The 26,747-nt window shown below is 37.6% G+C and overlaps 1 protein-coding gene across 2 annotated transcripts in view; it reads right to left on the bottom strand.

Moving 5' to 3' along the window:
• Positions 1 to 565: 565 nt before the first annotated feature.
• The window catches only part of jag2a (jagged canonical Notch ligand 2a), a 40,828-nt gene continuing 14,646 nt past the window's right edge, over positions 566 to 26,747 (bottom strand). Inside the window, exons 4-26 of one of the 2 annotated variants that reach the window (XM_084093275.1) lie at positions 22,727 to 22,981; positions 20,892 to 20,952; positions 19,688 to 19,818; positions 18,749 to 18,868; positions 18,495 to 18,608; positions 18,287 to 18,400; positions 16,224 to 16,337; positions 15,315 to 15,361; positions 14,740 to 14,913; positions 14,509 to 14,659; positions 14,132 to 14,296; positions 13,925 to 14,038; positions 11,320 to 11,433; positions 11,126 to 11,239; positions 10,928 to 11,044; positions 10,677 to 10,704; positions 10,317 to 10,402; positions 8,352 to 8,465; positions 7,500 to 7,615; positions 6,969 to 7,226; positions 6,711 to 6,842; positions 4,699 to 4,852; positions 566 to 4,524 (exon numbers count right to left, since the gene is read on the bottom strand). In XM_084093275.1, the coding sequence (XP_083949401.1) occupies positions 4,058 to 4,524; positions 4,699 to 4,852; positions 6,711 to 6,842; positions 6,969 to 7,226; positions 7,500 to 7,615; positions 8,352 to 8,465; positions 10,317 to 10,402; positions 10,677 to 10,704; positions 10,928 to 11,044; positions 11,126 to 11,239; positions 11,320 to 11,433; positions 13,925 to 14,038; positions 14,132 to 14,296; positions 14,509 to 14,659; positions 14,740 to 14,913; positions 15,315 to 15,361; positions 16,224 to 16,337; positions 18,287 to 18,400; positions 18,495 to 18,608; positions 18,749 to 18,868; positions 19,688 to 19,818; positions 20,892 to 20,952; positions 22,727 to 22,981 (3,260 nt within the window). In that variant the 3' untranslated portion in view covers positions 566 to 4,057. The remainder of the gene's footprint in view (positions 4,525 to 4,698; positions 4,853 to 6,710; positions 6,843 to 6,968; positions 7,227 to 7,499; positions 7,616 to 8,351; positions 8,466 to 10,316; positions 10,403 to 10,676; positions 10,705 to 10,927; positions 11,045 to 11,125; positions 11,240 to 11,319; positions 11,434 to 13,924; positions 14,039 to 14,131; positions 14,297 to 14,508; positions 14,660 to 14,739; positions 14,914 to 15,314; positions 15,362 to 16,223; positions 16,338 to 18,286; positions 18,401 to 18,494; positions 18,609 to 18,748; positions 18,869 to 19,687; positions 19,819 to 20,891; positions 20,953 to 22,726; positions 22,982 to 26,747) is intronic. The other variant, XM_084093276.1, reaches the window with a different exon arrangement.

The raw sequence follows: 26,747 nt of genomic DNA, 5'->3' as shown, positions 1-26,747 counted from the left end.
ATTTATTTTTTCAGGATTCTTTGATGAATAGAAAGTTGAAATGAACAATATTTAATTAAAATCGAATTGTTTTAAAATAAAATATTTTAAAACAATGTTAAAGTCTTTACTGTCACTTTTGATTGATTTAATACATCCTTTCTGAGCCTTTAAATGGTGTATCTTTATGGATTATCTGAATCATAACTCCTAATGCTACATATTCCAAATCTTTGAAGTCCCCCTTTACATCCTCGTCCTCCAGAAGGATTTGATAATCCGAGGTGAAGGTTTCTGAAAAGAAGTGTGGGTGTGTCCCACTTCTTCTTCTTTTTTCTTGGAAATTAAAGTCCTAGGATGAGTTAGAGCAGGTTAATCTTTAAAAGAGGTGATACACATCGTTACTCTGACCGAGTCAAAACAAAACTCTTGTTATCGGCCTCTTCAACTTTGAGGATTCTTCTCCAGCTTTGGATTTCACTGTCATGCATGATGTCAGCAGCTGACAGATGAGACCTAAGCTTGAATTTTGGGTCTGGAAATGGAAAAATGCTAGAATTGAAATGAAAGTGTAAACCTCATAGGTACAAAATTCTTTAATAAATACTTGTTGGGAAAATCAAACAGATGTAACAAATAAAATTCAGATTCAGTATGAGCATCAGTGCATGTAGAATAATCATAGCCAGTAATGTAATGGATTTTTGGAGTTTTTTTATACAATAATGAAACTTTAACTAAAGAGTTCTCACCCTCATGTCGTTCCAAACCCGTAAGAACTTCGTTCATCTTCGGTACACAAATTAAGATATTTTTGATGAAATCTGAGAGCTTTCTGACCCAACATAGACTCCAAAGTTATTTCCACTTTCAATGCCCAGAAAGGTAGTAAAGACATCGTTAAAATAGTCCATGTGACTACAGTGATTCAACCTTAATGCTATGAAGCAACGAGAATACTTTTTGAGCACAAAACCCCCCAAAAAGACTTTCAACAAAGAATTCAACAAATTCTTCTCTTCCGTGTCAGTCTCCGACGCTGTTCACGTGAGCACCACGATGCACGCGTGTGATGCTGATGCAGGAGCCGGCCAATAAGGAGCCAATTCTGACTCTGAGTCTGCGTTCTGACATGGAATCGCTGCACTGTGTTTACAACCTGAACAGCGTCAGAGACTGACAGTTTTCTCGTCGCTTCATAACATTAAGGTTGAACCACTGTCACATGGACTATTTTAACAATGTCTTTACTACCTTTCTGGGGCTTGAAAGGGCCTGGGCCTTGATAGTGTACGTTGCAGCCTACAAATTAATATCTTAATTAATATCTTAATTTGTGTTGCAAAGATGAATAAAGGTCTTACGGGTTTGGAACGACATAAGGGTGAGTAATTAATGACAGAATTTTTTGGGTCATTTTTGGGTGAACTAACCCTTTAAGTGGCATGATTCAAAACTTGAATAAATCTGAATTACGGTCACATTTTGCATTATCCAATTATTTCTATATTCAACTGTAATATTTTCTCTGCACTAAAGACACCAAATGAAACATGTGACAATGAAAAAACATGATTTTTTCCCTTCATTCAGCCACAGCAACATGCACTGATACAAATTTCCTGACCTCCCAGAAACCTTGAAGCTTGAATAATTGTATTTGATTTGAGCCCAATCAAATTTAACAGAACAGCTCATAAATAAAGGAGGAAAAAATATACCCCAGCTACCTCAAAACAAGGGAGGATTTCAGAAAACATAATTAAATCTTTACTCATAGTATTCTTTTGTAAAATGGTATTATAGTACCATTTTTTATATAAAATCTGATATTCAACACTATACTTAGACAGAAGATACACTTAAAACTCAAGTGTTTTAAGTTCTTGACTTGGGTCATTTCATGAAGAGACTCTGGTCCGTTTGTGGTTCAGTTTGAATTGTAGCATAATACCAAGCAATGATGTTCTGAAAACATTTAAGAATAAGAATAATAAAAAATCTTTCAAAGTCTTCCAATATCCAACTTAAAAACCAGACAGTCTGGGACACTAATAGAAACGCATAATTATACCATGACTGACATTGGCTTGAAAATGCAGGTGTTGGACTTCTCCAAGGAGACGAGTGCCACTTGGACACGCAGCATATCTTTCTCCAATGAAGTACTTTAGACCTTCAGAAGTAGTGATCAGTGACAACATTTGTTGTTGATTTTTACTTTCAGCATGGTCAATGTGTCCAATCCCTAGTTGACATTCATTAGGAAAGTCACAAAAAATAACAGATAATCTATTCTAAGATGAAGACAGATCATGTAATGTTTAGAGTATTTCTTAAAAAGCCCCCACAGACTTACAGCCTGTGGCCATTTTACATATTTATATATAAAACATTTTCTGACCAACATAAATAAAAGGAATGACATTGTTGAAAAAGAGAACGACTGAAGGAGAGAATAAGAAAAAGTAATAATTCTAAGAATGACAATAATAAAAAGGTCACATAACTTACTAAACTCAAATATACACAGCTGTGTTTTTTCACTATTTACATATGTACATATGCATATTTTGTCTATTTTGTCTATATCTCTTTGTAATTAAAGAACTAAAATAATTTTCCCATACTGTGTGACCAAAAGGCCAAGTGTTTTGGGACAACACAATAGTGCGCTGAGTGAAGTGGCCCTCAATTTCTTTACACTTTGACTGTTCTGTTTATATGGCTGTCATGTTAAAGAACAAAAAATGAGCTATAATTTCACCTATCAAAAGCTGAATGAGAATGTATCAGTCAGAATACTCTTTTACTGTCTGGACTACGAGTACCAATTCCCAAAGACGTTATTTTCAATAACAATAATAGAAAAAGTAAACCTTTTTTCTTAACAGTCTTAAAGGCATAGTTCATCCAAAAATGAGAATTCTGTCATTATTTAGTCACCCTTATGTCATTCCAAATATCAATCTTTCTTTTTTCTGTTTATCGAAAGTGATTAAGCACTGAGGCTGTCAAGTATCTTAAAAATAAATAAAGCATCTTTGAAAAGTCTACAATAAATTTGTGTCAGGGACAAACTTCAATTGTTATTCAATGAATATCTTGACATCCGCCCTAGAGAGGTAGAGATTGTCCGATTCATGTTTTGAGTTTGGTCTTTCCAGTAAATCGGTTGATCTTGTTCACAAACCGCTCTGAATGATTTGTTCATTAATTGGACTGATCTAGTCTCAAACTCACTGAACAGTAAACAGCCCAACATAATGTAAGATATTAGTGAATAATGACTTTTTTCCATTTTGTTTTTTCGCCATTTTTGTGTGACGAATAGACCATAAATAGCTACAAGAGACTTTGTATATACCATACAAATGTATTTTATGATACTTTGACGATAATTTTATGTTGTTTCTGCGGCCCTTTTGAAGCTTGAAAGTTCCTGAGCAACTTAATACACTCTTATGTTAATTTTTGTATTAAACAGAAGAAAGAAGGTCATATGGGTTTAGAGTGACACACAGGTGACTAAATGGTGACCTGTTTTTGGGTGAACTAACCCTGGCTTTAAGTGTATGTGTAGCATTTGTTAACAAAAACAATAAGAACCAACATCTGAGTATCATCATTAAAAATGTATATAAAAGGTGTAAGAACTGTCTTGAAGGTTCAATGAGGCACTTGAATATATATATATACCTCTGGAAGATCCTAGCACTTGACTTTGGGCAGGTCTGGACATAATCAAAAACACTTTAAAGCTGCCTATCGCTAATTTCTCCTCAGCCCCAAGGGTCAAAGGTCTCGCCACAGTTCACAGACATAATCTCAAAGTTCAGCCTTGTGTAAAAATGTCCTTCTTTTTAAGGAAAGTGAGTGCAAGTGTAAACAAAAGAAAAGGATTTTGAAAACCATTCTTTGAAAGTCTGATTTGCTGCATTTATGTGACACAAATCCCTGTTTCATTTGACTACACGATGATAAAAAGGATGAAAAACACCAATCACACCAGCCCCAGATGCTTTCAGATCAGTCAGTGAAAAAAAATACTTATGTTTTTCCAGTTTGTCTGGCTTTTTCATACATAGTGATCTTTCATGTGCTCGCTTAAGCTCTCGTTCACATTGTTCTTGCAGCGGTTGTCTTTGCTGCTGTAGTGTGTCCTGTGTGGCTGACTTTGGGCTGTACTGTGAATAGTGTACACTGCGTCCCCTCTAGAGCACGCAAGAGATGAGCACTTGTGCAGAACTACCCCTCTGTCGCTCTCTTCATCTCCCTCTTCCTCCTCTTCCTCTCGCTCAGCTCCGTCTCCAACCCGATCCAGAGGGTAAAGCAGGTTCTTGTTCTCCTGCAGCGGGTCCGTGTTGTCTCTGTGAGGTGTGCGAGCGCTCAGTAGTGTCCCGCGCTGGTTGTTGATGCTTTCCTCCATCTGCGTGTCCTCTCTTTGTCTCGCTTTCCTGCGTCTCCGGAACCACCACACACACACGATGACACATGAGATCCATAATACCACAAACAACACACACAGCAACGGGATGAGGTAACCTGTAGCGAGAGAGACAAAAATCATTTATTTGATCAACAAATACAGTAAAAAATATTAAATATTAGTCCCAAAAAAAAGCATACTGACCCTAAACTTTTGAATGGCAACATGAGAAAAAGGATTGAAAGAGTGAGAAAGGATGAGCAGGTGAAAAGAGAAGGGATCTCACTCACCAGCTTGGGGACGCGGGTCCTGAGTGTCAACTCTGACCTCTCTCACAGCCAACAGTAACGTGCTGTTGTGAATTTTGGACAGAACATCAATGATGGAGCGGACAACATCCTGTATATGAGCTCGTCCCTCAACAAAGCTGTTTTGCTCATATGACTGAGGAAAACAAAAGAGAGAGAATGAAAAAGAACAAATGAAAATGTGCAGACTCAAGTCGTTTCTCTCAGCTTTAGTCCTGATGTTTTACTTAGACACCCACTTTGGAACAGAACAGCACTGTCAAACTAATTAGACTGCACCATAAATGTACATAAATGTATAGTTACACAGTCACATAAAAGAAAACAACAACTAAGAGCCTCATAGTTAAGGTACAGATTTAGTAGACACAACCTTACTATTGAAACAGGCAATCACAGAATACAGATTGCGACATCCAGGAAAATGTTCAACCACAAATTAAACCGATAAAACACACATAGGATTATGTAACACGCAACGAAAAATTCCTTATCCTATTAGGATAACTACAAAGGGAAATTCTAATTTGAAGCAGGATATAAACAAAGTAATACGATTTTTTTTTAATCCTCTTTGGTTTTCATAAGAAAGCACTCTAAAATTTAAACTGAATAACTAGAAAAAAGTAGAGTCAGAGAAAAGAGGAGGAATGATGGGGACATGTTGGAATGACTAAGGAAGAAAGACAGCATAAATTATGTAGCCTACTGTTTGCCTTCGAGTTATGTCAGAGTGATTGCTAAGAGGACTTTAGAGTAAAAATAATTGAATAATCAGAAATGAAAGAAGTAAGAACTGACAGAGCAAGTTATTCACCTTTCCCTTAAATTTCATGAACAGCCACATGTAATTTTTCTGTGGTAATAGTCAGAGTATAACCACACTGGATTCAACAGTCCCAGTGCTGAGTTTAAAACATCAGCACAAAGCAAAGTCTTATGAGAGCTCAAACCATAAAAGGTTACCGCTCCTTTTCCGGAAATCTTTCAATGTTACAACATAAATCTTGAGAGCATTACAACATCACAGAAAGAGTAGAACTAAGATTCTGGCCATTAAGGGCTTAAAGTAGAGGACCAGACCTTTCCCCAAGATTACTACAGCAATGGTCTCAGAGCGAGTGAAGGAGAAAGAGAGAGAGAGAAAGATGACAGGGTGTAGAGCAGGACAGGTGAGGTATGTTAAAGATGAAAAGCTGGATTATTATTTTTTTTTTCTGTGAAACAAACATTTAGATAAAGTCTTGATTTACAAATTTTACAAGCACTCTTTTGAAGCCATTTGACTGATTTAAAGTGCCTTTTTTGAAGGAATGCAAACTGGAAGACAGGCAGGGAAATGTTTTAAAGCAGAAACGAGATGGAAAGAGAGAAATAAACACTCCAAAGTGAAGGAAAACAGATGTGATGGTTTCAGGAAGAGCGTGTTACAGGATGAAAATTTCAGTGTGTTCATACACACTGTTTTATGCTGCATTCAAGAAATGTCAGAGTGATTGCTTATACGAGACGAGTCCACATAAATGTAACCACAGTTGTGTTTTGCAGAAGGAAACTTAAGCAGGCCCAACTTTCCAAGTTGGAGGCGTGTCCATTAATAGCAGATGCTAATTGATCATAAAAAAACTTTTACTATTTAGTTTGGATGCATTTTGTGTTGTATTTAAGAATAGAGATCAGACTTGCTCTCATTTAGACTACTCATTTAGACTTTTTTCTGTGGCACACAAGACAAAAAACAGATCAGAAAACATCAGTTAAAGTGCAAAGATACAGTAAAGTGCATTACCTATTTTTTGCCATGAAAATGTCACTAAAATCTTCATTGTTAACATTTTTCCTTAGCTTGTTACCAGTGTTTTTATGTTGTACGTCAAGACGTGTTGCTTTTTTTCTTAGCAGCTCTGAGATTGAACATGGGTACTGGGCTTGTTTACAACCGATGAGGTCATTTCATAGGATTAAAGACTGATGGTTGAAGAGAGTGAGCTCACCATAGCAACCTCCACGGCATTACGGCTGGACGGTGATTGGTCACAAAGAATGGAAAGGGTGTGGTCTTTGGCCAGGGTTCGTGTGATTGGCAGATACGTTAGCTCTGTGCAAACACCTTCAGCAGTTGTGCCCTGTTAAACAACCCCACGAACATGCCACAAATGTTGGTGTTTTGGTTGGAAATCATGTTTATGTGAGTTAATAAGATGTGTGTGTCTTTCAATACTTTCAGCATTTACTAAATGAAAACCTCTTACCTGCGGGACACTGTCAGAGTCAAATACAAGCGTAACATGAGCACAGTTATCATCTCGGTAGTCGTTGTTGGGTAGGCACTGAGTGCTGATTGGCTGTAGTAGACGTTCAGAGGTGGAGCATATTCCCAGCTGACTGCAGGGTGGACGAAGGCAAGACAGGAAATGATGCGCTACACACTCCTGTCCTAGTGGACACAGGGGGCGCTGTGGCTCACCAGAGTCTGACTGCAACATGCAGGGCTGATGACCACAACGCACCTGCGGTCACAATAAAAAAAAAAACGTAATGAAGAATCTATATATAGATAAAAATAAATAATGAATAAAATAATTCATGGAGCTACATGGAGGCGTCATTTTCTTTATGCAAAAAAAATTATGTTGGTGAGATTTATATTTTAAGTTTGTGAGATGCTTTTTAACCTTTTTAACTCCTTCCAACAATAACATTTTACACTGAATGTGGCTACAATTGGACTGTAAGATTAGGTTGGTACAGTAGCACAGTCTGAGGTAGATCATAGGACTCACTTTAGTGCATTTGATGTTTCCGTTCATGCACTGACAGCTGTTGCACCCATCCTCCCAACGATCACCGTGAAGAAGCTGCAACCCTGAGCGATCGCATGCCTTTCCAACACCAATGACTACAGATGACAAAGGATGGAGAGGAACACGAAGAAAGAGAGATCAGATCTTGAAAGTTGCAGTACTGTTCAAAAGTTTGGGGTCAGTAATTGTTTTTTCTAAAATTAATACTTTTATTCAGTAGGGATGCATTAACTTGACAGTAAAATACATTTATAAGGTTTCGATGAATCAAAAAATCCTGGTAAATTGTATAATGGTTTCCACAAAAATATTAAACAGCACAACTTTTAAATATTGATAATAATAATATGTGTTTATTGAGCAGCAAATCAAATCAGCATATTAGAATAATTTCTAATGATCATGTGACACTGAAGTCTGGAGTAATGATGCTGAACATTCAGCTTTGCCATCACAGGAATAAAAATATATTAAAATAGAAAACAGTTAACATTTTAAATAACTATTTTTGAACAAATAAATGGAGCTGTTTGTACATAATTGAGTGATTTTAATTAATTAATAATCATAACATTTTCTTAATGAATGTTTCAGTGACGTATCAATGTGTTTTTGTTGAACACATATTTAATTTTTTCCCCACAAACACTGATGCAGCCGTACTTGCAGTACTACCACAGACTCTTGTTGAACTTTGTTGCAATTTAGTCTGGTCCAGTTTTGTTTGGCTCAAGTTAAGGTGTGTTCACAGCATGAGTAGACAGCAAAGATTTTCAACACTTCATTTCTCATAATGCAAACAAGTAGGGTGGTCTGTCAGTGGGAACTCACACTCCTGGCAGCGCGGTCCAGCTCGTCCCACTGGGCACAGACAGCGATATCCATTAATCTCGTCCACACATGTGGCTCCATACGAACAGGGAGAGGACTGACACTCATCTATGTCTGAGATCGAGTGAGAGACAGAAGTACAGAGAGTGTGTTAAAATCGCAATGTAACGAAAGTAGTGACAGATATTTTCTTCCGTACTGTGACATACGTCTGAGTGAATTATTTTTTTTTCATTTAGAAAATAGATTAGAATTTCCATTTAAAGTTTTAAAGGTTAAGTGTGTGATTTTTGCACCACTAGTTGCACTAAATGGAACAGAGCGTATTAGTGTACACTCAATTTTTAAGCGGTGTTGGTTACGGAAATATTTTCGATTAATTTTTCCTATTGTGGTTTTAAAAAAAAACTTTGTTAAAGCACTATAAGCCATGAACCAAGCCAACCAGCTATGAGGTGAATCACAACATTACAAATTTTTATTTGAAGCAAAAAAGTATTTGAAAAAAGACATAGACTGTGGTCCGTGTACATTCACCTGGTTCATTAGTTTTTCGATTTAATATTAAAAGTAGAAAAATGAGCTCATCATAGAAACGGCTCATCATACAGCAGTCATAACTTTTATTTTAGACAGCACGCTGAGTTTTGAACAAGGGATGAAGCTGAAATCAAATTAATTAATTATATTGCAAAATAAAGCCACAGAACAGTAGCAAGGCTGACTCCAAACACTGCACAGTGCTGTTCCTTAATGAATTTGATTCTTTAAATGAATCGATTGAGTGAATGATTCAATGTCCCATAGACAGCCCCTTGCTTCATTCCTGAATGAATCAGCGTTTTGAACAAATCGGTTGAATGAACCGACTCACTCATTAAGACAGTTACTTGCTGGCACCTACTGGCTGGTGGTCTTACTCTCATTATCTAAGTATCGTTTCATTTTGTCATTAATTTCATATTTCTAAAGGCTATTCAAAATATTATATTTAAAACTTTAATTTCATAACACTATATAATTGTAATTACTGTGTAAATCTTCTGAGCAGCATTAAACAGTTTGTAAATACATCTAAATGCCACTTCGGGAATTCAGATGCAACATTTTTGGTTGATTGATTCTGATTTAATTTGATTGGTAACAGCTTATTGTCTTATTATTCTAATTGAATTAAATGTAAGAATTTAGCATAAAAGATGACAAATGTATTTAAAAAGATTAGAATAATTGCCCTTATAAAGGTAAAATATGCCCCTGAAAAATGAACAAATGAGGGTGCAAATTTGCCCCATAATAGGAAAGTTAATTTCTGATACTGCTAGATGACGATATAAAATATAAAATAATTGTTGAAGGTGTCATTTCAGGGTTTTGATATCTTCCCGCAGCTGAGAGAGCACTTCCTGGACCTGTATTATATATTGCATTATAATGGCTATTTAACATTACCCCTAACTAGGAGTGCTAGGATCCGCTCCGTGCTGTCCAGTGGGTCACACAGCTTTGCAACACAGATTTTGATAGTTGGAAAACTAAATAAAACTAGCAGTGTGCCAAAGTAGGCTGATGGGTAATGTGAGTGCAGATGCGAGGTAGCCTACATTAATATTTATGAAATAATCAACTAATATTTCTCTGGCACATATAGGTTGTCGAACCCATGCCTATAGAGAAGAAAAACCTTTCTAGGCCAACACGGACCAACTGTGTACTTAACGGAAAGAACTGCGATCCCATGAAGCATTGTGAATGACATAACATTCCACTTGTAAACTAATATTTAATATTTTTATATTTATTTATTAGTTTAAATAGTAAAATAATTTTATGGTAAGTACTTTATCTTAAATTTTTAACAATAAAACACTTTAAGGATTTTTTTTTTGTCATGAATATTCATAGTTCTTGCTGTATCACTGAATCATGTTTACAGATACAGTATGTGCAGATGTATTCACTCACTTATGCGACAGTCAGGCCCTGCAAATCCAGGTGCGCACTCACAACGAAACCAGTTGACCCCGTCCACACACTGTCCCCCATTATAACTGCACAGAGAGAGAGGGACAGAGAGATGGCATCTGAGTAAAACATACTTGATCTTAACTGACAAGCTTACCAAGATAAAGATGCTGCAGACGCATTAACTAGTAGGCCCTCAGCAGGCATTTAGACATTTATATTCTATCTCCCTACGAGACTCACTAAGTTCTGCCAAAGTTTTGTGAATGACAAACTCAGTTGTTTGCGTGAGTGATTATGTTTTTTTTGCTCCCCTTTCTGTACTTTTTCTTCACTTACTTTATCTATTGCATCACTTACCAGGGATGAGGGTTGCAGTCATCAACATCTGAAAACAGAATGAAAACATCTCATGAAGGCAGAACTACCAGAGGATATATCAAAACTAGACCTGTCAGGGCAAATCACAGCCTGCCAGCACACCTAAAGCCCAATCACAGCTATACACGTGGGAGTAAAACACAATTAAACATGCTCAAGGTTTTAGTTAGCTGATATTTTTGGAAAAGAGAGTAAGCTAAGGGGAAACAGATAAGTGGACGTGGTCTTACCCTGAGCACAGATAGGCCCCGTCCATCCTTCCTTACAGACGCAAGTGAAGACGCTGCCCCCTCCAATGCAAGTCCCGCCATTTAGACACGGACCAGATTCACATGAGCTGTTCATGGCTAAAAAGAAAGAGAGAGAGATAGTGAGAAAGATACAGACTAAATGAGTTCTGCATGAAGGTGTTTTGGTTTCTATCTCACCCGTGTTACAGGTACTGCCACCCCAACCGGAAGGACACACACATCGGAATGAGTCTCCATGATCGTGGCACGTTCCTCCATTAGCACATGTACTGGAATCACACTGATTGTCTCCTGTAACAACAAGTCCACTTTGAGTGCAGGCACGGACAGTTAGATGCCTAAAATGAAAATACATTTATACATTCACTTACGCGAGTTACACGTCTTTCCTTTCCAGTTGTCAGTGCAGCGACAGTAGAAATCATTCACCAGATCGATACAAAAACCTCCATTTAGACAAGGGTCACCGCTACACTCATTCACCTCTGAAGGAGAACATTATAAGATTTAAGATATATAAGATTACATATAGAACATTATAAATAACGCTAAATTCAAGAGGACTCGGATCAATATTGCCAAATCTCGCTACAAAAACAAACAACCTGGATAGAAGACACTGTAATGTGTACTGTATATTTTGTTATGTTCCCTTATGGTTTCATTTTCATTCTGTTTGCTCTATTCCTGTTTGCCTTAGTTCTGTTTAGTCCCACACCTGTTCCATTTGTATACCCATGTATTTAAGCCGTGTTTTGTTCAGGTCTTTGTCTGGTATCGTTAATGTGGTTGTGTTAAGCTATTCTCTTGCGATCTCCTGAGTTTTCTGATTTGGATTTATTAAAGACTGTTTTGTTTCTCCACTCCTACGTGCGCTTTATTACACCCAAACATGACTGAATACCGGACCTTGGACAGATTTTTGTGCCATTTTTCTTTCTTTTTTTCCTCTCCCCTCACAACTAGACCTACCTGCCATGCAACTACTATGGAGCAGAACGACCGTTCTCTGGAGGATCACACAAGATACTTTTTGAATTTGGTGTGCCTAACGCACTATCCAGACTGCTCGCTGAGGCTGATGCTGTAAAAAATGCAGAGCGAGTGCTCCGGTTAGTCCAAGGCACACCTCCCAGGGAACGGTCCTCGAGAGGATTCCACCGCTTTGTGGAGTGGGTACTAGTAAACATTGGAACACTGTGCATTGCCGTGGGACTGCTTGTGGAGTAAGAGGGCATGAAGGAAAGCACCGCCCACATGCAGCTGGCCTTTGCATATCATTTTGATGATTTGGAAGAGGATATTTCCATAATTCTCCCATCCCAGCAGGTGCCGGTCAGCTCCAAGTCTCCTGTGTCTCCGCTGATCCCGCCCAGCTCGAAATCTCCTCTGTCTCCAGAGTTCCCACCAAGCCTCTCTCTCCCGTCTCCTCTTCCAAAATCAGCCAGTTCCTTGGCCACGCCTCTGCTGGTTCCCTTCAGCCCCTCGACTCCTCCTCTGACACCACTCTATTGTGTGAATTTGCCTCGGGTCTTCCAGCTTCCAGCTCCACCCAGTCAAGAGGATTCCCTAGCTTCACCTCCAACCGTCATTCCTGTCACTCCACCTCAGCCTGTCGACCTGTCGGCTTCACCTTGGCTCCTCCCTCCCTCGGCTCCACCAGATGGCTCCTTCATCCCTCCGGCTCCACCTTGGTTAGACGTCACCCTGCCTGTGCCACAGACTTACGGGCCTTCAGCTACGCTTTCGTCCCTCCACCCCTTCGGAGCCGCCGGGCTCCACCTTCCCTCCGGCTTCGCCTTGGTCCTCAGTCCCAACGGCTCCGCCTCAGTTCTCTGGCACTCTGGCTCCACCTCGGACGCACGCCGCTACGGTTCCGCCTTGGTCGCCTAAGCCATCCGTGTCATTTGGTTCCATCTGCTCTCCGTCTTCGCCTTGGGCTCCACCACCATCGGCTACATTTCCATCAGTCGTCCCCCTGGTGTCGACAGCCCAATTACCACCATGGCTCCTCCCTCCCTCGACTCTGCCATGGGCCTTCATCCTGGCTGTGGTCTGGGTCCCCGCCTGGCTCCTCCCACCATCATCGCCACCCTGGTTTCTCCTGCCTCTTGGGGCGCATACTGTTATGTGTATATTCTGTTATGTTCTGTTGTGGTTTTGTTTTCACTCTGTTTGATCTGTTCCTGTTTGCCTTAGTTCTTTAGTTAGTTTCCCTGGTTGTTTATCAGTTACCACACCTGTTCCGTTCTATCCTTGATTACATTCCCTATGTATTTAACCCGTGTTTTGTTCAGTTCTTTGACCAGTATCGTCAATGTTAATGTGGTTGTGTTAAGTTATTCTTCTGCAATCTCCTGAGTTTTCTATTTTGGATTTATTAAAGACTGTTTTGTTTCTCCACTCCTTCAAAATGCGCTTTATTACAATATTCTTTTAAAATTTTGCCACACTAAAATAAGCTGCCACAGATTTTTTGCTTCCTAGGAGTTTGACTTGCATTAAGTTGCATAAAACATAGTTATAACGAGAATAATTGCCATCTTAAAAGTGTTTTTTTAATAAATATATAATTTTACAAAAAAAGTTGTTTATGTAATTTATTCCTGTAATGGCAAAGCTGAATTAACCTGTCACACAATTCCTCAGTCAGAAATCATTCTAATATGTTGAAACATTTCTTATTATTTTCAGTGTTGAAAACAGTTGTGCAACTTAATATTTTTGTGGAAACCCTGATATATTTGTGAAGAATTTTTTGAATGAATAGAAAATTTAATAGAAATGAATAGAAATGTGTCCTTGCGGATTAAAAGTATTATTTTTATTTTTTTTAAATCTTATTGACCACAAACTTTTAAATGGCAGTGTTCAAATGACTATCTAAATCAATGAATAAATCTCTCTCTCTCATAGGACTGCTACACTACTCCACTAATGTAAGAGACAATAGTTATATAGAGCTGATATTTTTACCCAGCTCACAGACTTGACCATCAAAGCCATCAGGACAGACACAGCGGAAGGAGTCGATGTCATCAATGCATGTTCCTCCGCTGTGACAAGGTGATGATTCACAGTCATTTATATCTGAGAGAGAAAGCAGAAAAGAATGTTGCTTGTATGTTTATATTGAAGGTTTAATAATAATGTGTGGATGTGGATGTGTGTAATATTACTCACTCTCATGACAGTAAGTGCCAGTGAATCCTGGTTGGCAGGCACAGGTGAAGTTTCCTTGTGACTGGCTCATGCAGCGCCCATGCGGACCACACACATTTGATAAGATGTGCCGTACCGCTTTTTCTGTGCCATTGGTCGTCACGGCAATAGTACAGCTGTCAATCACTAATAGGAAAAACAAAACAAGATTAAACAAGGATTTTCATTAATGTTTGTGTGTAATAACAGGATCTTTGAAAGAGAGCATATAAAGTAAAATAAAAAAATAAATCTTAAATATAATCTTGTTGTTGTCAGCGCCATGCTCTACTACTTGAGGTACAGGAACACATCATAACATAAATTTGATCAGACCTTCAGTGAGGTCATTTGTCTACCTTGGCAGGTGCTGGTCTTGCAGTGGTCTCGTAGCTGACTGCATGTTTTCCCCTCATATTCATCTGTGCAGACGCAGTAAAAATCTCCCTGTAAAGAGCGACACTGGCCTTTATTCTGGCACGGGTTTGGAGTGCATAGATCCACCTGCACCTACAGAGAGAATGAGAGAGGCAATTAGTGATTGAGAAAGAGAAAGTTTTTTTGTGTTCACATGGAATTATTGGCCTCACCTCACAGTTGGTTCCAGTGTATCCGTACAGACACTCACACTCATAGCCCATGGCTAGCGAACGGCACCGTGCATCATTCTGACATGGGGAGCTTGCACACCTGCTCTGCTGCACTTCACAGTGTCTTCCCATGAATCCTGGCTGGCACTGGCACACATAACCATGACGACCATCCTAACAAATACACACAAAGGTGGAGATGATTCACAGGTGTGCAGGGCAGAGGCCCAAGCTTGTAAAACTTAGATATTAAGATCTACTCTGATATAAATCTCATTCCATTGTATTTTCTTAAAGGGATAATTCACCCAAAACTGAAAAAAAGATTTTTTCTTTTGGAAATGTTGGATGTTGGAGACTTCCACTGTGTGGCCAAAAAAGACATTTCTCAGAATATCTTATTTTATGTTCCACAGAAGAACAATAAACAGTATTGCGCTTAAATAAACCAGATTGTGCATGATTAATGAAAAAGATGCAGGTTTTTGGACCGATGTACAGTGCACAAAAGCTGCGAAACCGATTCAACCCAGAATGTCTAAAAGTAATGTGAAATAAAACAAGAATATGCCCACCTGACAAGTTCCTCCATTCTGACACTGACCGTAACAGCTGTTGACATCTGTGAAATAATCATTAACACAATCAAGATAACATTCTGGTCCCATATGTGTAAAAGCAAAGAAACATAAGAAAACAAGAGATTAAAACGGCTCAGAGCTGTTAGACATGCGAGAGCAGGCAGCATTACAGAACACATGCACAGTTAGGAGAAAACTTTTAAGAGACAAATACAGAATAACTGAAGACAGAAAATACATCACTTCCTTTACAATGTGCTCATGGCTTCTTTCTGTTGAATACATACATTTTAAAGTCTGTGCTGGTCACTTTTTAACATGGCATAAAAAAAAACTTTCAAAAAAGACAACAAAAGCATCATAAAAGTGTTTTTTGATATCTCTATGATAACTTGTGTGATGATCAGAGCAAACTGTAGCAGAATGAAGTGCTTTTTCTTGAAACGTTCATCAGAAAAATGTCTGATTTACAAAATGATTTATGAACAAATCAATTCTTTGAGTCAGATCGGTTAAATTAATTGTTTGATCCAGTTTACAAAATTGGTCTAAAATATTTGTTCACAAACCTCATTGACTCAATGATTCAGTCACAACAATTAACACTGTAGGTGAAAATCAGCAAATATTGACTTAAATTGGCTTAAATATCAGCCCATTTGCCATTCAAAGCTATTGTATAGTGTAAGAGAAACATTCTCATGGATTTGGATCAACATTAGGATAACAACATAATTGTATTTTTGGGTGCATTATTCATTTAAAGCAGTTTTTCTGCTTAATAAAAAGCAAAGCAGCTTTAATCAGCGTTAGAGAATAGGAAGAAGAGCAACAGTTTGCTGCTTTGCAAAAAAGGGGGGAAAAGTTTGAGAGATATAGACTTTATAGAGTTTGTATACTGACTGATATTACAGTTCGGTCCCGCCCAGCCCGGGTAGCAGTTGCAATGATATCCACCAATTAGATTTTTACAAGCATAAGCGTTTAGACAAGGTTTCCTCGTACACTCATTCACATCTGTGTGAGAAAGAAAAGGAGGATGAGGGGAGCTAGAGATAGCATGGAAGATCGAGTCCCACCACCAAGCACAAGATCTCGGTTGTGTCAAGCCCCGTAAACAAACTCAGATTCTTATGATGCACTGCTGACAGCTTTTCATTTAAATTCCCCTGTGTGTGTTGTTACGACAGTATAGAAGTTCATAAAAAGGAGGTGAAACTAATCTAAATGTTCATGGTTGCTTTCAGACACCCTAAAACAGTGGTTTTCAACCAGAAGACCTCATCATGACATTATCATTAAATAAGCTAAAACAAGTAAAATCTAGATATTTCTTATTTTAATTCACCCCCTCAACAATGTATTTATGTGTGATTTCTAGACCTGGAAAAGTCAAGTAAATAAATAAAATCTTATAACTTTGTGGGCATTTTAATATTACATTTATATTTTCCTAGTTATGACAAGCTCTAAAATATTTTATTGAGTAGAAATTGTGAATAATTATTATTTTATTTTTTTAATCTTTAATCAGTAAATCATGAACAACTGAAAAAGTCATAGGGCCTTAGTAGGGCCTTTGAATATTGTTGTGGACAATGGTGAAGCCTTGGAGTAAAAGAAAAAAGCTGACCTAAAACAGGGGTTCCCAAACTTTATTGTCAGCCAACCCCCTTAGATGTTAAATATTTACTTTAAGTACCTGCTGAGATTTTAAGGTAATAATTTCAAATTTTAATTTCCATGGTTCTCTGATGTCGATAATAATACGTTTAGGTAAGTATAGTTCCTTTATTGTCCACAAGTGGAAATTTGTATTTGGCTTCACTATACACTACACACAAGGCCACCAACACAACATAACAATATACATAAAAAATATAAAACAATTAAAACAATAATAAAACAACAATATTACATATTTACATATATAATAACAAAATGTATTATTAGTAGTAGTAATTCAATTTTTTACTCTAATTTAAACTCTAAAAAATAAAGACAGAAATATATTTCTGTTGTAATTACAACTGTATTATAAAAAAATTGTATTTGATATTTATAATAATGAAATGCACTGCATGCTTTACTCTGAAACAGGGAAAATGGGTTTAATGTGTACAGGAGGGTACAGTATGTAAAACTTAGTAAGTGAACAGATTAAAGTTGTGTTGCTATATGGGACCGAAGTTGTTCCCTGGATGAAATCGGACTCCCTCTTCAATCCTGCACAGGTAACCCTGTCTGCTCCACACCTGAGACTGGAACACTACCGGGAAACCTGACCCGGCCCTTATAACCAGACACCACAGCTACAATTCCACACTGCACTTGTTTACAGGTTATAACGCATTTCCTCTTCACTATCAGTAAAATACTTCCACCGCACCCCTTTTGAGCTTCTTTCTCCTCCCCATGATCACTCTAATATAGTCCCACAAAAAGATAAATTTAGTCCCCGTCTTGGCAGTTGCCAGGCCCGTTGATATATTTAGCTTTACTTAAATCACCTGGGTCTGGTTACAGATAATATTCAGCTATGTGCCATGGCCACACAGCCTCGGACGAAATTCCATATCACACACATACAGTACATGCCCGCAAACTCAGGTTAAATCAACTTACAAGCACGCAATGCCAACATATATACATATTTACAGGCATATCACACGCTCATGCACTCACAAAAAACAATCAAAGGCACAAGCATACAGTACGCTCGCGCTGTAACACAATCACCTGTGATTAATTCGTGATGTAAGATGTAAACGCGACATTCAGTTACACACCTCATTACATTAAACAAGCACTATGCACACTCAAGAGAACTGCTGATATTTGAGAGGTGCCATGAGGCATCCTATTTAGACGTGATACAATCCAGTTAAACGTGGTACTGTTTTGTAGCCCTAGTATAAAATCAGTAATATGAATAACAGTAAACACACACACATTCTAGGTCTCACCTATCAGACAGGTCTTGCCAGTCCACTGCGGGGGGCATAAACAGTCAAAGCCATTCTCCAGATCAAAGCAGGTCCCCCCATGAGAACACGGGTTTGACTTGCACTCATCTTGGTCTGAAACACACGTACACAGAATGAAAATAAATATGCATAATTGAGAGTATAGTCTACTTCATCTAGACTAGATAAAAAGCGAGTGACTTCTGACCTTGAGCACAAGTTGGGCCATCCCACCCTGGGGGACACTGGCACTCAAACCCTAATGCCAGTTCATGACATGTCCCGCCATTTGCACATGGATTTGACATGCACGCATACTCGGCTGTAAGGTACAAATATACACACACATGTTTTGGTATACCTAAAATCAAATATACTGCAACTGTATTTTTAACCATTAAGAATAGTTAGGAGAATTATAAGTCAACTTTTCTGCAGAGTATCAGAAAGCTTTTTTCTTACCGATATGGCAGTTTTTGCCGGAGTAACCCTCAGGGCAAGAGCAGAAATATTCATCTGGCTCAGTATTCAGACAAGTGCCTCCATTTACACAGGGCTTGTGTGTGCCACAGTAATTTAAATCTGTACAGAAACAAACAAATAAACTATATACAATCTTTCTTTTCCGACAGGAAAGAATATGGCAGTAAAAATTGCAGCATGCCATTCGGAGCAGAACAAATGTGTGTGGATGTCAGTAAATGTCTAATGTGAGAGGGAACAGGCCTCGACTGCATTCATTTACTATCTTAACAAAACATTTTTTAGTAAATGATAAGTTTCAAGTCATAGCACCAGGAATCTCATGTAAGAGGGTTCTTTTGTGAGTGTGTATGTTTGCAAATATTTGGGTAATCTACCTGCTTAAAAGTTTGGCATCTCTACAATTTTTTTTATATATATATTTTATATATTATATTTAATATTTAAAATATCTTATGCTCACCAAGGCTGCATTTATAAAATACAATATAAACAGTAATTGTGTGAAATATTAATGCAATTTTAAAACAGCTGTTTTTTTATTATTTAATTTTAATATATTTTAAAGTGTAATTTAGTTCTATGATGGCAAAGCAGAATTTCCAGCAGTCATTACTCCAGTCTTCAGTCACATGATCATAATATGCTGATTTGGTTCACAAGAAACATTTTGTGCTGCTTAATATTTAGAAAAAAATATATTTTTTTCAGGATTGTTTGATGAACAGAAAAGAAGAATTGATTTACATTTATTTACATTAACAGCATTTATTTAAAAAAAATAATACTTTTGAGCGGTAGTGTATGTGTTTCTTTTTTGTTAATACAGATGCACTAGGGCTCTGAATGGATATTTAATATTTTTTTCCAATTACATGATATGCTGCTTAATTCCATCTATATTTGCTGAAAAATTACCTTTGTCACACAGAAGTCCTCCCCAGTTCTTCTCACAGGTGCACGTCCAGGGTTTCACACAGGTGCCATGCATACACCCCGGGTACGGCAAACACTCATCGCACAGTGGACCTTGCCAGCCGTACTTACACCTAAAACACCAGTAGAGCATGAGCATGAGCAGGAGTGTGTGTGTGTGTGTGTGTGTGGTCCTGGTAAACCATATGTTATGGGGTCAAAATGTGTGTGATTTTTCTGCACGAGCCTCCCTGAACGAAATTTATACTAATGGACACCTATTAAATCATGCCAACTTACAATGTGTTTAACTTTTTTTTTTTACACAAGTTTTCTATTTACACAGAAAATGTTGTTGCCCATTGCACATGTACACCACATCAGTAACTCTGAGGGAGGGAAGTCTGAGTATCACAGGGAGAGGAGTGTAAACTTCTTTCCAGTAGTACACACAGGTCGTGACCTCTGTCTCTTTCCTAATCTAAGACAGCAATGAATTCCAGTCAGACTGCTGGTCAAAGGTCATTTCCACCTCACATACTTTAAAAGATTTCTGAATTACCGCAGAGGAAAAGAAACATCACTCAGACACAACTGGGGATCAGTGGTTATATTCAAAACAGCAAACTACATACTATACTATTTCTGCAGTATAGCATACTTTATGTAAACTTTCAGTATGCATGTACTGTACAGTCCTACTCAGATGACCTACTACATTTGCCACTTTACACTATATGTGCATTATCAGAGTCCACTTTTTCCAGTGTGACAATTTGAACTACCATTTTGAACATCTCTTTATTTTTTGATTAGTTCATTTAATTAAAATTCTTTTCATTAAATCATTTTCCCAAGATGATAACTGGCCAACTTAAACATGCAAATGTGAAGAGTTCATGTGACAAACATAGTGAGGTCATTTGACAATAATAGTAAAAAATAGCATAGACTCTTTGAAGTGTTTTATGCATTAATTTCCATGTATTTAAAAAAAATATACTGTATTCCATTCTGAAAATAGCCAACCACTCAGACATTCATAGGGGAGGCAGAGCTAATATTATAATTTTATCCTTCAGTTGTCTGCTCGGGACTATTTAAAGCTGCTGTGCATGCGAGCAAATGTGTGTGTGAAACAATTTTACTCTAACAGACAGACTCATTCATCTCTTCTGAGAATAGAGAGAGATCAACTAACACTTACACACATTCTCCCGGAGCGTCACAGCTTCCGTGAACCTCACTGCAGCCTTGCTTACAGATAGCTGAAAGAAAGAGAAGTATGAATGAACTTTATTATATTCCTTTGCTCTCCCTTCATTGAGACATGTGATTTACATTCAGAGACTGATGACAGCACTAATAAGGTGTTCACACATATAATGATTTTATTGCTGGAGGTTACCCAGAGGCTGTTGTCAGGATTATGTTATGTTCATTGTGTTTCGGTTTTAGTTCCTGTTTCCTTTGTTCTCATTTTCCAGCCACTAGTTTGTTCCCATAGTTACTGATTTCATTCACCTGTTGTCTAATTTGTATCCTCATTAATCCCCATGTATTCAAGCCCTGAGTTTTCCTTAGTTCTTTGTCTGTTATTGTAGATGTGCACGTAGTTGTGTTTGAGTAATTATTTCTGCTATGTCCTGAGATTTCCGTTTTGTGAATTATATTAAAGACTATTTTTTTCCTTGTACTTCTTTGTTGTGCGCTTCACTCAGCACCACAGCATTACAGTTGTATTGTTGGATAGTTTTTACTCCTCAATACTGTAACTGGACTTAACTTAAATATTTGAGTGTAAATGTCAATTAACAATATAAAGTGTCAATTGAAAGAGATTTTGCTATTTTGTTTACATTGTGGTATGTACATATATCTTCACAACTTTCAAAGGGCAGAACTGCTTGAAGTTAATAATATGTTAATACATGGACGAATGATTAAATAAAGAGCACGATATGTTTGATATCACAAAGAATTCAAGTCACAAAAAAAGGATTCGTTTATATATCATTAAAGTTGGCATTAAATGAATGTTGCGATCGTCTGTTCTCTCCGATGAGATGACGTATACCCAAGTGAAACGGGTTGCTGAACGAAAAAAAGTATAGTAGAACTTGAATAACTATACCAAAATGTGATAAATAAGTATACTACAAATACATTTACACATTTATGTACTTAAATACCCTGCAATTGTACTTTTGGTATACTAAATTGGTATACTTAAAGTCTGCAGAATTGCAACAAGTAATTTTGTACTTAATGCAGTTTAGTTATCCAGAAATAGTGCTGAAGTCCAACTAAAGATATACTAAAGTATATCTGATTGTGCTAAAGTGGAACTATTGCAAGTATATTTTAGGTACACTTTAAATACCTTGCATTTAAAGACTGATATTATACAGTGGTCAAACTATCCTTACTAATAGTGATATTAAAACACATTTTAGGCTTAATATTAAGAAATGTGCATTGTGCAGTTGAGAAGTACTCAAAATAAAGTTTAATTATAATATTTATTTCAGTAAGTCTCAAGCGATATATCAGTAAATATATTAATGGATTTGTAGTATACTTAGTATGAAATAAATGTATTTTAAATACATTTTGCTATAGGTTTTTTTCATTAGGGAGGAATTGATAATTGTTGGATTATTGTCGTTTGCTAATTGCTGTGATCTCATGTGAGTCACAGGTTGCTGGAGTGTAATTGTTGTGCCCTCACATGGAGAAGAGATGTTGTTGTGAAGGGGAGGGTAAGTTTATTAAGTTAAGATTATGAGGGTACGTGAATAAAACAATTGGGATGTGCACAGATAAATCATTTATAATAAACAATGCAATGTTCCATAAAAAAAAATAAAAAAAATTGTCAATTGTGATTTCACAGTGACTTTAACGGAACCCTGGTGCATTGCTGAACATGTCATAACATCAACGGTTTCTGTCACCACCTTCCTTTCTCTCTGAATGCATTATGTACCAAAATCAATATACTGTCTGTTTACTCATAAACACATGTATACACTTGCACACCTTTCTTGCAGTCTGGCCCAGTCCAGCCGTCCATGCACTGCTGATTGCCCAAGTGATCGCATGTGTAGTGGCCAAAGTAATCATCTCGGGGGCGACACTGTTTGTTACACTTGTTGCCGTAGTAATGGCGGTCGCAGCGCACACACACGCTGTACTTGATGCTGGCAGTTTGGCCCTTGTACTGAATGATCCGTCGCTCCTCTCCGGGGTTCATTTCTCCACGATTTATACTCCTCTCGATTAACAGATCATCACCTGTGGCAGAGACAAAAACATTGGTTTATGTGTGTGTGTGTGTGTGTGTGTGAGTGTGTGTGTGTGTGAGAGAGTTAATTATGAAGCACGTCAGTCTTCCTGCTTCAGTGGAACACACACTTGTCTCAGACTGCTTGGGAGCCAGTGAGGAAATAATACAATCAGGAACAGACCAGGAAGACACCCCCACCCCCACCCCCCACCCCCCTCCAAGAAAACACAAACACACCCAAACTTGCTCTCGAGATGAGAAGAGAAACATGGTGACCTTGCGAACAACTACAGTCACAATGTAGGGGAGAGGAAAAGTGTGTGTGGGTGACTGGGTGTGTGGGAAAAACACAAACAGCGTCTTAAAGAGCGAGAGAACACAACTTCAACAATGATTCAAATCTAATCTGTGCTGTTCATGAAGGTGGGTGTTGGCTTGAGATTCTCACATTGCAGCACTTTCCATTCCATACAAGAAATTCACACCTGATTAAATTAGCAATATCATCGTCTAGGGACACGACAGGGATAGGGATAGGGATATGGCTGAATCAGAGACTCATTTGCATATTACCAATGGGTGGTATGATACTATCAATACTATTTTTCCTCGATAGACTAAAATTTTTCTTTTTAAACTGTAAAAGTGAATTTAGGCATCACAATAATGCACAGTTCGAAAAGACTGATTTTCATTTTGAGATATATATTCATATTTGAGATATAAATCTCCCGAATGAAAATCTTTTTAAACTGTACATTATAATGTTGTGTTTAATGTAAAATAAATCATGATGTGCACAGATAAATCATTAATAACAAACACATAAGAATAATATTTTTCTAAAATTTGATTGCAGTTGAAAAATGGTAGTATGTGTTTACATATGACAGCAATAAGAGACTTTTATCGATGGCAAACTTTTGAATTTATAAATAAATATATATATATAACTCCCACAGGAATGCAGAAAATATTTGAAAAAGCCAGAGTAAATTGAGGATGTATCAGAGATAGCAGTGTTATTTCTGACAGGTCGTTATGTTCGACCGCTAGCCAAGGTGCTCTATAAATCGTCCTTGTGCACATTCCCTCACGAATCCTTCCCCACAGCCGAAATCACCCCACTCGCCCCATCTCAGTCCACTTGCTCTCTTCCTTAAATGGACACACGATTCCAGAAGTGGAACAAAAGCTATGACATACTTTCCTACTTTCTGACTAAAAAAAGGAATTTGTCAAGCTCTTTCATATCAAATGTGCCATCCCCCCTTTTTGCTGTACTCTCTTCCCCCTCTCACTCTCCCCCCACTTATAAACCTAAAAAAAAATAGTACTCATCTCCTAATTCATCTACAGCAATTAGTTATAAAAATACACACCAATCACTCCCTCTCTATAAGCTGAAGGAGACACTTAGAGACTGTTACTGGGTAGAGTCACAGTAGTGTGTGTGTGTGTGTGAGAGAGAGAGAGAGAGAGAGAGAGAGAGAGAGAGAGAGAGAGAGAGAGAGAGAGAGAGAGAGAGAAAGAGACACTAAAGATAAGCCAGCTCAAGAACACAGTCACACACATGGATAAGAGCCCTAACTATCAAACAGGTAATCAGATGAACAGCTCTCAAAGTAATCAGTCGAGTTTATCCCGTGAGCTCAATTAACACGAGAACTTCAGCCTTGATCTGAGAGGCTCTCTTTAACTCAAAACAACAGCTTTAGATAAAGAAAAACCTCAGGAAATGCAGATGAGGGCTGCTGTTAGGCTTAGAAACAAAGCGTCTTTTCTTAGTTTCTTTTCTTTCCTATTATTTTCTTTCTGTTCTATTTACATCTCTCCATCAGTCTGTCTCCAGTTTGCTCTGTTTCACTGCATCCAGCACAATGGGTGCGATTTGGCCCCTATTGCCACGGCGATAACAGATCACAAACAATAGACCAAAGAATCGGACAAGGCCAAATAATTTCCCTTATAACTACACGACTCTCTCTCTCTCTCTCTCACACATTTCTAAGTTTTCCTCCATTATAATGTACCCCACCTTTCTTAACTTCCACTTCCTTTTTGCATTTTTTCACTTATCCACTTTATTACCATCTAGCGATCTACCAGCAAGCACTACAGTACAAGTGAAACACAATAACGCCCCCTTCTCTGCCCCTTGACGATACATGAACAATGCAGTTGACCTGCTGGCCAGAAAGAGCTGTTTAGAGTCCAAACGCAGAGCTGGAGAGACGGACTTCCTGAAAGGTAAACAGCCCCACAGGACCCTCTCCTCCAAAGGGCCTCCGCTACCTGATGCTCTGCAAACAGCAAAACCGGCTTCTTGCATTTAAAGCCAGACTTCTTTATTACTTCAAGGCCCGATTTACACCTTTGAACTAACTAGACTTACTAGAACTAGAACTAACTAGAAAAAACACCTGTAAAAGAAATTAAACTGTGAGGCAGGTATGACACAATGATGAAGAATTGATCTCTTGCTGACAGCAGATATATAGCCTATGTGTGGTGTCCAGGAAACAAAAACATTACCAGATATAAATAGAAACCAGATTTATATATTTTTAAATGCTTTATTATTATTTTATCCAAAACAACAACAACATTAGCATGCAATTTTGCAAGACCTGTTTTGTACTTAAAGTGCCCCTATTTTGTTCCTAGTTTCGTCTCCTACAATAGATTTACATGTCAAAATGTAAGAGCCTACTCAGCTCTGATTGGTCAGATGGCCCAGTCTGTTTTGATTGGTCTTCTGCTTACAGTGTGTCCCCGAGATGAAACGCCTATTACCATATCTGCAACCAACTTTTTAAGCATTTTCCAAAAGTTCCGCATGTGTAAAACCTTATAAAAGCTCACTGAGATGATACAGATGGAACAGACATAATCAAGTTATCACGCTATTCTTCTTATTTTATTTAGCAAAACATCTAACCAATCACTGATGCTTTCAGGTCGCACTCAATCACCATTATATGTTTGGTCTAAAACGCACCTGCCTTCATGTTTTGTCGCAGGACAGCAATTAAGAGTAAATTGTGTACAAAAAAATGTTAACACTAAATATATCATTTATAATGAAATATATAATGAAATAATTAATATAATTAATTATTAAATAAAAAACAATATAATTACAATAATAATAATAAACAATCAATAATCAAATAATTATGTTAAAGATTAAGTAGTATTAATTTAATGTTAAAAATTATTAATTAAAATGTCTATGCATAGAAAAAATGGTAGTAAAACAAATGCCTTCAAGGAATTACAACCACATTTAAAGGGGCCCTAATATGCAAAATTCACTTTTACATGGTGTTTGAACATAAATGTGTCAGCAGTGGGTACACAACCACCCTATAATGGTAAAAATCCACCTACTCCTCTTTTAAATCTCCATTAATCATAAACAGTGTCTCAGAACAAGCCGTTTGCAGTTTCTATGCAATGTGACGTCACAAATGCTTAGGCCACGCCCATGACTCCGCCCTATTAGCATAGAACCCGCCATGAGTGAGCTGTACACAGTCCGCCATGTTTATCTCCTCGTCAGAGCATTTAACAGCAGCATTCAAGTAAGAAATTAATTCTTATTAAAGTTACTAAAGTTATTCAGTCAAGAGCAGTGAGTGATTTTCTATTTTTCTATTGTTGTTTGATTCATATTAACAGCATATTTAGCAGCAGGTACTGTATATTACGCTGCTTTCTCTTAAATACACAGATATAATATACACAGGCGAATTCTTTACTTGATGTTTA

The sequence above is a fragment of the Abramis brama genome (assembly GCF_963993115.1).
Source record: "Abramis brama genome assembly, chromosome: 19".
NCBI lineage: Eukaryota > Metazoa > Chordata > Actinopteri > Cypriniformes > Leuciscidae > Abramis > Abramis brama.
This window is presented reverse-complemented; position numbering and strand designations above follow the sequence as displayed.